Source organism: Coturnix japonica, chromosome 2 (assembly GCF_054131305.1).
Source record: "Coturnix japonica strain WE chromosome 2, WE-NBRP24, whole genome shotgun sequence".
Taxonomy (NCBI): domain Eukaryota; kingdom Metazoa; phylum Chordata; class Aves; order Galliformes; family Phasianidae; genus Coturnix; species Coturnix japonica.
In genome coordinates, this window is record NC_140664.1 from 92,407,400 (window position 1) to 92,421,109 (window position 13,710).

At 42.8% G+C, this 13,710-nt stretch overlaps 1 protein-coding gene across 1 annotated transcript; it reads left to right on the forward strand.

Moving 5' to 3' along the window:
• Window positions 1–354: 354 nt before the first annotated feature.
• Window positions 355–2,824, forward strand: LOC107309463 (inositol 1,4,5-trisphosphate receptor-interacting protein-like 1). Its single transcript, XM_085540888.1, has one exon. It carries the CDS (start codon window positions 429–431, stop codon window positions 2,037–2,039), a length of 1,611 nt encoding a protein of 536 aa, XP_085397014.1. The 5' UTR covers window positions 355–428; the 3' UTR covers window positions 2,040–2,824.
• The last annotated feature ends 10,886 nt before the right edge of the window (window positions 2,825–13,710 follow it).

Genomic DNA, 13,710 nt, shown 5'->3' on the forward strand with positions numbered 1-13,710 from the left:
AGGGCAGCTGAGGGGGGCCGAAGGGTGGGGCCGAAGGGTGGGGATGGGGCGTCTGTGAGGGCACAGCGCGTCACAATGCGGGGCTGGCATCGAGGCCAGCAGCGGGCAGCGCTGCTCCACTTTGGCCTGGGCCAGCGGTGAGTGCAGCAGCAGGGGGAAGGCTGTGCTGGGCCGGGCGCGAACTGCGGCCCGCGAGGGGTTTGGGAGCCTGCAGTGCCGGCAGCGAGCGCTCAGGGGAGCCTGTGAGCGGCTCTGTGGGCAGTCGGCAGCAGCGCTGGCCTCAGCCCCCGCTGCCTCCCAGCTCCCTCGGCCCCGCTCCTACCTGAGCCCAGGGGCTGTGTGTGGCTCCTGGCCACGCTCCCGTAGCCGTGCTCGAGCTCCCACCTAGCCCCTCTCACTGACCTCCCTTCTCTCATCTCTTCCAGATCATGGCTTTGGCGTTTTTCTTCGCCTTGTTGGCGTGGACAGTGGCTTTCGTTGGTGATGAGTTGGATGCGGAAACGCTTGAACGCATGCGTGAGCGTGAGGTGTTTCTGCAAGAGCAGATGACACTGCAGTGGCAGCACGTAGACAACCTGGGGCAGAGCTGGATAGGCATTCGAGCCTTGTCCTCTGTGTTGCCTTACTGGAAGGTTTGCAGCCTTCTGGAACGCATGCGTCAGGTGTTTCTGCGAAAGCGGATGGAAAAGCTTCCGCTTTCGCTTCCGCAATTAGAACAGAGCAACCTGGAGAAGAGCAGGGTGGATATTCAAGCCTTGCTCTTCTCCGTGTTGCCTTACTGGAAGGTTTGCAGTGTTCTTTGCATTCTCTTCCTTTTTCTCTGGTTCATGTGGAAGATCTGTAAAAAGTTCCAGAGAACTGAAGACATCGGTGATGAGGAGAGCTCCATCCGTGAGCAGGAGCAAGCGGACGAGGAGGGGAGTAATCTTCTCCGTGCTCATGTGCTCTGGCCAGAGCAAATTCATCGAGATAACTGTGAGCAGGTACTCCTCCTCTTTGGTCGCCTCATCAGCTTATGTCAGTATCTCGTATCAGATACTTTCTTTCCGGTGCCAGAGCACCCCATCGGGGTGGGCAGTGCCTATGAAGGCTGGTGTCCCCCTGAGAGTGAACCCATGTTCCGCCTGCTTGTGCCCCTGTCGGCCCCCCGTGGGCACGTTTTCCACCTCGATCTGGGTGCCGCAGGGGAGCTGCCAGCAAGGAACTCCCGCATCCGTGTAGATCTGGAATGCACGTGCGGGAGGGAGCAGGAGATGGGTATGCGGTGCTTCCTCCACACCTCCGAGGAAGAGCTGGGAAATCAGCAGCCCAGCCTGCTACGTGACTTCTGCAAGGACGCCTACCTAGACGCGGAGAAGACTGCCCAATGGTTCCAGGTGCTGATCACAAATGCCTGGAAATGCATGCCTGAGGCAGAGACATGCAGTATGAGCGTGGGGTTCTCCAGGCGCTCCTGCAGGATTCATCTGACAGACATCCACAAAACAGACTTTGTTGCTGAGACCGTATTTGGCGTCCAGCAAGAAAATACGGACATCTTTCTGAGCAGCCAGGAGACAGAGGCTGCTTTTACCCCCAGCACAACCTGGCCACAGAGTTGTGCGGTGGCTGAGGAAAAGTTTTTCCAGCACATAGCCACCCATGACCAGGGGAACACTTTCAACAACCTCAGATATGTGCAAGTGGGTGCCCACATCCTGGCGGGCCAGAATTTTTCTCCCTACCAACTGAGGACAGTGATCATGCACCTCCTGACTGCCATCCCTTTGGAAAGCTGGCATGGGAGCTATTTCCTGCAGCGGATGGATGACATCTTGCGCTACCTGCGCTGCTGTGTGGAGGAAAAACGCCTGAACCATTTCCTCATAGGAAATGAGGACGTGCCTGCGGAGATTATCTTGCCACAGGAATTCCGAGCGTCCCAACCGCTCAACCTCCTCCAGCACCTGGTGCAAGATCCAGACAGCTATGAGCAGGCACTGCAGGAGTTGCAGGAGCTGCAAGATCAACTCACAGGCCTGCTAATCAATAGGAATTGAGAGACGCCCACTTGTCCTACAGACCAGCACTCTGGACGTGGAGAAGACACCACTCAGCAGGCAGTCGGAATTGCTCCCAAATGTTTTCTCCACAACAAACCAACAGTGCGGTAGCCAGAGTGCTGAACTGAATATGCACAAGGGAGCAGCTGATGTGAGACTACACTGTCCTTCCTTCACCACCCTGAGGACCACCTGGGGAGAGAGAAGATGCTCAGCCTCCCACAGACTCTCCAGGATATGGAGAAAACTGCAACCTTGTTCCAGGAACTGGTGAGAGAAGCCTGGGTAGCTATGCCTCGACTGTCAACAGTGCGGCGTGATTTGAGGCCCTCTGTCTGCTTCTGCAAGCTCCAGCTGACAACCACCTCTTGCAGAGTCCTCTGGATTGAGCTCAGGCTCAGGGTACAGCAAGAGGACTTGGACACATTTCTGTCCTTTGAGTAGGCAGGGGCTGTTGATAGCAGAAGCACGAGGAGGCCACAGAGATGCGATGCAGCAGAGACTTCTTTGGGAAACAGCCGCTACAGCAGGCTACATCTGATGGATTTCAAAAGAAGCTGCTTACTTAAGGCAGCGTTTGGAGTACAGCAAGACCATGAAGACATCTATCCGAGCAGCCAGGAGACAGAGACAGCTAGACCCATATCCTGGTAGCCACCGGCATTTCTACATATGCCATGTTAGTCCAGGCTTTTAGATGCCGGGACCACATGGAGTGAAGAAGAATCATCTTTGTCCACACTGAAAATATAGTTAAATAGTTAAATATAGTTAATGTAGATCAGAAAATGCATATTATTAAAACATATACATTGATATTTCATCGATGTATATGTTTTAATAAAAATTTTATAAAAATTTATAAAAATTTATAAAAATTTATAAAATTTTATAAAAATCTATAAAATTTATAAAATTTTATAAAAATTATAAAAATTAAAAAACAAACCAAACTTGTGGTATATGTGCCCTTCTTTTGGTGAAACTAATGCATCAGCTTTGGGACACTGGTAGATGGCAAGCTGAGACTAACAATCGCAGAAGCCAGCTTTAAGCTTGACTATGTTCATTAGACATTATTTTTGGGCTTTGTAACCTGGGTTCATGGTGAAGGCATGGCCAGGACCCCCTTTTCTGCAGAGCTGGCACTGACATCAGCACAGAAAAAAAGTAACACAAATACATTAATCTGACTTAAGGCGGGGTAAACCAATGTCATTGCAGCTGACTTTCCTCCCATTCATCAAAAATTCTGTAGCAACTAAAAACCGCCAGCTAGGCCAAAGACAGTAACTGGAGAGAGAAGTAAAAAGTGTTGATCTGTAAGCCAAAGTAACACTCCTTTCTTCCTTCTCTATACAGTCCTTCACATGTGCCACCATTCTGTTATAGCATAATGAAGGAAGTAATCTAGAAAGTGACATGGGTTCCTGTTAACCACACTATTTCTTGATTTCAAGAATCATTTAACAGCCATTAGGAGGGAAGAAATTTTGGTTTTCAGATTTTAGGTAAGACCGCCATTATTTCACTGAATCACAGAATTGTAGGGGTTGGAAGGGGCCTCCAGAGATCATCGAGTCCAACCCCCCTGCCAAAGCAGGCTCCCTAAACCATGTCACACAGGTAGGCGTCCTGGCGGGTCATGAATATCTCCAGAGAAGGAGACTCCACCACCTCCCTGGGCAGCCTGTTCCAGTGCTCCGTCACACTCACATCTAAAGAAGTTCTTGCGCACATTCGTGTGGAACTTCCTATGCTGTACTTTCATCCCATTACCCCTAGACCTATCCCCACGCACTACTTAAAAGAGACCAGCCTCACCACTATGGCTACAACACCTCAGGTATTTATAAACATGGATCAAGTCCCCTCTCAGCCTTCTTTTCTCAAGGCTAAACAGACCCAGTTCCCTAAGTCTCTCGTCATAGGGGAGATGCTCCGGGCCCTTCTCCATCTTAGTGGCCCTCCGCTGGACTCTTTCCAAGAGATCACTGTCTTTTTTTTTTTTTTTCACTGACTCTTGCATTTACATCTGCATTTTTCTTTATCTATCATTATCTGCTTCCAAGGAAGGCCTTACAAGACACACAGCGTTTTCTCAGGCAATTTCAAGGAAGGAGCTCGCTGATGACAGCAACAAGGGCATGCAGGAACACTTCCACAAGAAGAGAGGGTAACAAACGACAAGCAAAATAGAAAGTGACCTTCTTTCCATTTCTGGTTACTTGACCACAACATCAATCCTTTTATTGTTCATGACCAACAGATTAATCTCCCTTGTGAGTGAAGCATCTGCCCAAACCATTTTAAGATGCCAAAATCTACCAAGCCGCAGATACAATTAAGCCTGGCTATTTCAGAGAACAGCAGACATTTAAACATTAAGGTTTCATAATATTTAGAAGGTTCGTATCCAAAACGTAAAACAACTTCTCATTTAATCACTGCTATAGATCTACACTTAATTCTGCATATGCACATAAGAACAAAAATAAAGACATAGGTTTAATATCATACAACTTTGTTTATTCCATTTCTGCATTTTCTAAGTTTTGTGATATGTGAACTCTAGCCACATTTCTTTTCTGAATGGCCAACGTCATATCTTTCAGACTGCCATTTGTTTCCTAAAATTATTTCCATTGTCGTGAAATTGAGATTTACAGCTGAAGCTAACAGAACCATTTCCAAGGAAAATATATGAAAGAAAGAAAAAAAAAAAACAGTTCATAAAGAAAAGCTGACTACTGCCTTAATTATTGAAAAGTTGCTACTTTGCAAAAGCGGTGTAGGGATTTGAGAAAGTGGCAAACTCACAAAACTCAATTTCAGAGGCAGTGGGGATATTAAAACTCACTAGAAGTTGAATTTGACATTGGGAATGTCTTCAGGGCTCCCAAAATTTTTACAGCCTGTGCTTCTCTGCCTAAGCTGATTGTCCCAGCAGTTTCATTTGCTACTCACCTCAAGCTGTTGTCATGCCACCCACCAGCTGTTTGCATTTTTCTTTAGCTTTTAAGACTTAGGGTACCCGTGTTTACAGTTCATCTGCCTTTTCCTTTTTTCCTCCTGTGGAAGAAGGAATCATTGTTTGTGAATTCCTTCACTTTGTCACTTAACGTAGTTATTACCCATTATCCAACCAAATTATAAAGTAAATTGATATTGGTACATGTTTCATATTCAACATGATCCACATGCTGCTTGCTTGCTTCACTGCCTACAATGTTGGCTTTGTGCCAGAGGTAATCATGTGGTACCCTCTGACATTTTCATTCTGAATGAATCTGGCACAAATTTCACATACTTAACACTTCATTTATTCATTGCAGATAACAGCCTGTGCTATCAGTCAGCTCAGTTACAAGGGAAGAACATTCAAAGACTTATTTCCCAAATCATGAAGAATTGACATAACTCACCGTGTGTTCTATATTTAGTTTAAGCAAACAAAAGACTGAACACATCCACAAGCATTTATTTACACAAAGTACTTGCACACTGAGGGCATCTCATTGGTATCAAACTGTTTATCTTCAGAGTTTTGCAACTTACTGCAACGAGTCACCTCATGAAGGAGAATTCTTGCCGGGGAATTTAACAAAGAAACTGACCTTGTTCAAATGCACATCAGTTTTTGCAAACCAGTCACAACAGAGCAATATGCTCTGTGCTGCGCAGACATGTTCAAGTCTGAACACATGATTGCTCAGCTTCAGCAGCAACAAAGCTGCCATGGGTCTGCCATGCAAAGTGGGAACAAACTGAAGATTTACAAGCACTGTAATGCTCTTGCTAGGCTTATGCCTGGCTCTGCAGGAGCCTGCATGTGGTATACAGCAGTGCAAGTGAAGCCAGATGATGATGATGAAAGGCAGCACCAAAGTAATCACAGTTCTCCTTTTCACCTCAGGGAACAGCAGGAGAATACAACTCAACTGATGGAATTAGCTCTCCTGCATGGCCAGCAATCACGCAGAAGCTGGTGATCACTGTTAGGTTGTACCTTTAGTGAGATGCTGGCAAGCAAAGTGCTAAGTCTTGTACTGCATGGAAAGCTATGTACTCTCCTTAGCCATCTGCAGAGACAGCCCCATTTTGCAAATAGGACTTGAAAACTGTCTGAAGAGAGAAGTCTCCGTAATACTCCTCTATCAAGAGCAAGCATTACAAAACAGGGATCTTTTTACTGTGGCCAGATTCTTTGCAACATTAAAAAGGTTACTAGATGCTGCCAATAAACCTCTACTTTCCAAACGGAGCAATTGTCCTCTGCATTTTGTTAAATATAATGTAAATAAAGCACAGAAGGACAAGGGCTCCACAAGTGAACAGAGAGCCTGACATATCATCATACCTTTGCATCTTCCACCAAGTGCTACAATAAACAAAGACGATCTGTGTTTTGATGTATACTTATTTACACTTAAATATAACACCCCTGGAGCACAGTGATTTGAAAGCTTAATTCTCCTCCAGCAAAGTAATGACCTACATATGGAAGATATTCATCTTCAGTGTGTTTTTCCTTGTAATGTGCAGACCTGTCTACCATTACTAGGCAGTTTCCATGTTTACTGATGAAGAATCCAAACAATTTATTGCATTAAAAACAAAACCAGAGCAGTAACACATCAGCAAAGGTTTTGTCAGTTAACTAGTAGTAATTTTATTTTATAAAAACTCTTCCAACTTTAGTATCTCCTAAAGAGGCTTAGCATTCAGATATACAATGCACTTTCACTGGTGTTTTAATTTTGCTTTAAGGTTTTATGTTAGCCTACAAAAACAATACTCAATAATGGCAGTAAAGACTAGTCTCTGGCACCTGAAGCAAGGCAAGCAAAACAATTCAATTCACAGCATGAAAATAACACATTAAAATGTCCAATCTATATAGACATTTAGTAGAAATGAATGACACCAAATTTGTCTTTGGACTTGTGGCCTTAATTAGCTGTGTCTACACACATGCTTTTTCTTTTTTTCCCCCTCTACAACTCTGACAATAAGTCAGTATTTTCTACAGGCAACTTTAAATTCACTTTTAAAAATACACTGAAAAGAAATTGTTCCATAAAGCACAAAAATCTTATGTGGTTAGATATTTTCAGAAGTCCGGTAAATGGCTGTCATCTAACAGTCTGGTATAGTAATCCTTGTAATTTTATTTAATGCTTATAACGAAGCTGCAACAGAGGGTCAAAATGCTGATACCGTCAATGAAGCCAGTGCTTGCCAAATTTCATGATCTTATTCATGTGTGCCCAACCCTGGCAGCTGTCCAAAGTGTGAGGTTTTATGCTTGATTTAAGCCTTATCCTGCAGCTCCTAACTCTCAAATAATGCTGGGGGGGCGGGGGGGGGGGAAACAACATGAGAAAAAAATTGACAATACAGGAGGAAGTAAAGGAGAAAAGGGATAAAAGTGCATTGCTGCATGTGTAAAGAAAGAAGTAAAACAACTGAGGAGTAGTAAAATTTCTGCAAGGACAGCAGGTCAAGATCCTGGCCCCGTACACTGCGCTGATGAGGCCTCACCTGGAGCACTGCATTCAGATGTAGAGTCATCAGTACAGGAGAGACATGAAGCTGTTGGAATGTGTACAGAGGAGGGCCACAAAAATGATCCAAAGGATGGAACACCTCTCCTACAAGGACAGGCTGAGAGGATTGAGACTGTTCAGCCTGGAGAAGGCTCCAAGGTGACCTGATAGCAGCCTTTCAGTATCTAAAGGGGGGCTACAGGAAAGAAGGGGACACTCCTTGGAAGTTTAGCATACACAAATTGTGGTGTACAACCCTTAGTTATTTTCAGCAGCACTGGCCACATATGTGGGAGACAACTGTGGTATTCACAAAATGGCTTAGGTTGAAAGGGACATTAATGATCATCTAATTCCAACCCCACTGCTGTGGGCAGGGCTGCCCCCCACCAGACCACATTGACTAGGGCCTCATCCAAGCTGGTCTTAATGCCTACAGGGATCAGGCATCCACAACTTCTCTGGGCAGTCTGTTCCAGTGCCTCACCACTCTCTGAGTATAGAATTCTTTCCTAATATTTCACATAAATTTCCTCTCTTTTAGTTTTAAATCATCTCCCCCTTCTCCAGTCACTATAAAACTATGTATATGCTGCAGGTTGAACACTATTCTGCTGTAGTTACACTGCTACTGATCTATGAACAATTTAGTGTTGAGCCCTAATGCTACCACTGATTTCAACAGGGACCAAATAAATAAATAAATAAACAATAAAAAAATGTTGCTACACATTTACAATAAGTAAAGCTGACTTAAGATCTGGGGGAAATCTGCATTCTGACAGCAGCCTTCAAAGCTGCAATCCAGGTTCCCACTGTGCTGATAACCCTGAACACCTTGACGGCCCAGGAAGCCTGCTGTTTAGGGAACAGCAAAAACCAAACAAACCCAAAAGCTGTTTTTCTTTCCATAAAACTGTTTTCTGGGTTTCTCCTCAAAGGTATTTAAATCACATTAAGAATATTATTTTTATTAACATTTGATTCAACCTTATACCAAAATATTTCCTTCTTCCTAACCCTTCCCACAGCAGCTAGAGAGAATATTTTCCTCCCCATGAAAATTGCATGGGAGAGCAATTCTCTTTAGTAGCCGGCACCATCTGGATAGAAAGCTTAAAATGTCGAGAGGGCATAAGGAGAGCTGCGGCAGGCCAGCAAGTGGATGGGGAAGGCTAATGGTAATTTGCATACTCATTAAAATTCAGTATGCTTCAAAGAGATAGAAGAAAATTGAAGGAGATAATGTATAAATGCAGTAAAAAGTAACAAGCAGAGATAGCCTAAAACCAGGAAATAAAAAAAAAAAAAAAAAAAAGAAAATCACTGTAGACATCAGGGAAGAAAAAGTTTCAGTACTTCTAGTTAGAAAACTTGAGACATAAGGCTGCTAAAAAGCCACAAAGCTTGAAAAAATAATAATTATAAAAAACCCAATGCTTTATATGGAAATCCAGCAAATGCTTCTAGATCAGAAGTTCTCAAATTTATTTGAACTGGGGCTTCATCCAGGAACAAAAGTTATTTCCAGAACCTGACGCCCTTGTCACTACTGAGAAGATGATCAGTGCTTCTGAGTACTTGAGACCTGATGGACAGTCACTACCCAAGGTGCTCTGGAAGTTTTTGCCCAGTCTGGTTTTATACATTGAGATAACAAAGCATGGTAACTGCAGATGAAGAGTCCTTAGTGCAAAGGTGCCCAGAGGCTACTATAATTGGTCCAAGCAGGATTTTCTCAGTTCAGTGAAAAGCATGAAGCCAGCACATCCATTTTCATAACTACCTTATAATTACCACAGAGCACTAAAAAGGCCAAGGTGTCCTCCCCCTCACATGAGTGTACAGGCAGACTTTTAATATGATAGGCACAAGTTCATAAAAGCATGTCACATAGGTTTTTCAACATATTTCTCTGGTATTTATACCAACTTGCTCTTGTGAGGCCCCATCTGGAGTACTGCGTCCAGGGCTGGGACCCCTGGGACAGGAAGGACATGGAGCTCCATGGCTCATATAGCATAAGCTTTATCCTTCTTACTCTTCACATTGGAATCAGTCCAGAGCATCAAATATAAGAACACAACTGTACAACACCCAGCAAGGAAGAGTAAATTAATCCTTATATTTTTGTGTACACTCTGCATTTTTAACTAAATGACAAGAAATCAGAAAAATATATGGACTTGTTGGAAGGAGTCTAGACATGTGGTCCACCATCACTGTCCAAATGCCAAGCACATGCAAACATAAAAACCATTGGTTACAGAAGTAGGAATCCTAACAACAGGAGGGAAAAAAAATACAGCATAATGTGCCAATATCAATACTTTATGCATTGAACCACAGGATATAATAGAAATGTTCCACCAGCTCTTCTTACCAGTATCAACTACACATTCCTTCTAAATCAAAAAAAGGATTCTCAGCATCTGGAAAGTATTACTAAGATGCAGTATAGAGTAGCAGAGAGTACTTTACAGGCTTCACAATAGCCAGCTCATGCGATGTACCACCCAAGATATTCCATCATATAGCCAGGCTAAATTCAAGAAATATTTCTACATTGAGCGTGTTCTACCAGGCAAAGACTCCCATAAAGGCATACTGGTACCACAACCAGGATAAAAGACATTGCTGGGCACTTGGAGAGGACTATTTTCAGGTTTCACCTTGGTTCTAGAATAGGCTTGATTGTGTCTTCAGTAATCATTTTCTATCAAGAAACCCTTGATAGACCCTCCTCAGCCTTCTCTCATCCAGGGTGAACAGTCCAAAATTCATCAGCCTCTCCCAACAGGAGAGGTGCTCCAGTCCCTTAATCATCATTGTTGTCCTTCCCTTTCTTAATTTGTAGTTTAGATGGAAACAGCTAGAGAAGCAAGTTAAAGGTAGCAAAAAAGCTCCCATAAAAAAAATTCACCTGGAAGAATGGGGCAGATATGAGGAACGTACCTGCTGTGCAAAAGCCCTGGTGAGCTCAATAAGCATGAGGAGCACATAGAAAGGAGATGGAGCAACTTCACTCTAAGGAGAAAGAATGAAAATAAACAAATTAGAAATTAGATCAAATGCACAGGTTAAGACCCTCAGTGCTAGAAGAGTCTGTTGAAAGGATGATAGTAGAATGGAGCAAGATCCCACTGTATCACATAGATGCCCAGATTAAAAACCAAGACAGCATCCCTTTGGCACACAAAAGCAAGAGGGTCACAAACAGAAAATAACATCTGTAGTTGCCAAAATGCAGTCAAATGTCAGAATTTTGACAAAGGTTACAAGCTAGGCAAGGCCTGGCCTTATGAGAAAGTAGATGCCTTTCATGAATCAGTCACCGAACTTCCTTAAGGTTCTTAGACACAGAAGAAGAATTAAAAACGAGCACAGGTTAAAAATTATATTGGGTTCATCTGAACTTAAAAAGTCATAGAATCATAAGGTTGGAAAGGACCTACAAGATCATCTAGTCCAACCGTCCTCCCATTACTGAAGCTACAACAAACCATCTCTCGTAGCTCCTCATCCAGACAGCTCTTGAACACTGCCCAGGGACAGTGACTCCACCACCTCCCTGGGCAGCCGTTCCAGCACCTGACCACTCTCTGGGAGAAAAAGTTCTTTCTTATGTGCAGTCTAAACCTCTTCTGATACAACTTGTGGCTGTTTCCTTGGGTCCTGTTTGTTGCCTGGAGAAGAGGCCAAGGCCCTCCTCATCACAACCTCCTTTCAGGAAGGGAGTGTGATGTGGTCACCCCTGAGCCTCCTCTTCTCCAGGCTAAACAATCCCAGATCCCTGAGCCGTTCCTCATAAGACTTGTGCTCCAGACCCCTCACCAGTTTTATTGCCCTTCTCTGGACATGTTCCAGAACCTAAATGTCTTCCTTGTAGTGAGGAACCCAAAACTGAACACAATACTTGAGATGCAGCCTCACCAGTGCTGAGTATAGAGGGATGATAACCTCTTTGCTCCTGCTGGATACACTATTTCTTATACAGGCCAGGATGCTCATGTTCAGCTGAGCATCAACCAACACACCCAGGTTCATTTCCTCTTCACAGTCATCCAGCCACTCAGCCCCAAGCCTATAGCGCTGCATGGGGTTATTGTGGCCAAAGTGCAGGACCCAGCACTTGGCCTTGTTGAAGCTCATCCCATTCACATCAGCCCAGCAAGTCCACATGTCTTTTACAAGACCGGTCATTTAATATTCCATTTCACTGGCCAAGTGAAATGAAATATCACGCTCAGGGAGCCATGTTTCATCAGTTCTCATCTGCTGTTGAATACTTCAAAACCAACTGACCAACTATGACTGGTGATGGAACTTCCATGTTTTGTTCTGGAGATTATTGTGGCTCAGAACACTGTCTCAATCATCATCAAAAAACAACACTGTACAATTAAGATGGTAATGCCTGAATGGAAATAGATGAAAACTTCTGTCACATCTTTTCTTCGAGAATATTCATTGCTCCCAGGAGCTCATTCATATACTCTATTTACAAGATGAAACACCTTCTCTCATTTTCTCAATAAATACTGTGAAAATATATTAGACTGTTAGGATTTATACAGAGATATTTGGCAGGCCTTTCAGGCTGCCAGAGAAATTGAATATGTGGTCTTTTACACAGAGTAAATTATCTGAATAAATGTGTATTGGGAGAATTCTACTTCTTATCTTTGTCTGATTCATTCTCAGATGAATCCGTATACGTTTTCACTAATGTCAGTGGGGTTGCAGAACACAACAACAGAAAATATGTCCTTGGGCTGTTCTTGTAATATATGTGATAGAAAACTGACCAGTAATGCTGATATATTAAAACAAGAAGAAAAAATAAAGAAAAAAAAAAAATAGAAAAAACACACTTCTTGAGCTATAGGAGAAAGTAATCTATTTTGCTCGTTTCAGCTTTTCATTATATTTGTGTTTAGTTTTCTATGTTTTACCTTGTTAGACTTTAACACAGGAAATACATAAAGCCAGAAATGAAATCATTATCAACTGCATCACACACAACACTATAGAGCTCTTTCTAATAGCTCTTTACTATGGAAGGCCAACATTAGATTTCAAAGGGTAAATGGCTTCCTACTATTTTGAGGAATACCTAAGACCTGCTTTCCTGTGAAAACACATAACAGTATTTGCAAATCCATTTGGAGAGCCAAATGATATGTCTGACAGGTTTTAGTCAGGTTTGACATAACGCTCATCTTCCCTAAACTGAAAGAAATTACAGATGTTCTCAACTGCACTACTTTGAAGGAGAAAGTCACAATACCTGACAAATTTGCTTCTCTTTCAGGCAAAGAGAAATAGGACTTTTTGTTACTGGTGTTATGCAGAGAAGAGTTCAGCCTCACAAAAAAAAAAAAAAAAAAAATACATTGCCCCAGCACTGCAACTACTGAGAAGCCAATGGAAATTGACTACTCGTATCTTGAGAGAAAAAAAATAAATCAATATTAAGTCTGTTCCCATTCAAAAGAAAAAAAGGAGCAAGAACTGCTTAATTCTAGCAGAGATAAAAGAAAATGGCAGCAGTGGCTTTGCTTCTCCAGAAGATGCCTCAATCACTAGGAAACTGCATCAGAGGAAGAGGCCATGTATACATGCTTCTCTTATATCCATTTAATGCTATATCCAGGCAAGGATCAACTAATATTGAACCGTACTGTATGCTCACCTTAAAAATACAACATGTAATTAATATAGGAGACCTGACTTTCATCAGTGAGAGAGTTCATTATCATTTTTAACTACAGCTTTCCAGCTGTAAAAAGAAGTAACATAATAATGCCTTAAATCTATCAAGCAGAAAAGTATGGGTGTGAAGATGGTTTTAAAGAGCCTCCTACTACGTCTAAGAAACAGACATTTTTAAGAAGCAAGTGAAAACTGAAATCTTCACATCTAAAGGAAAAGCAATGTCAGAAAAAGACATGTATTGAATGTATCTTGATGCTAAGAAAAGCCACTTAATCTCCTGTACCTGTGGAATCACTTGAAGAATTGGTGTACATACACTTAAAAAAAAAATACTTGGAACAAAATGGGGAAATATCTCAAGAAAAAAGTAACAACCACAAAAAATCGAAGGCATCATTGAA

Coding starts and splice junctions, on each gene's coding strand:
- LOC107309463 (XM_085540888.1), top strand. CDS start 429: ATGGCTTTGGCGTTTTTCTTCGCCTTGTTGGCGTGGACAGTGGCTTTC.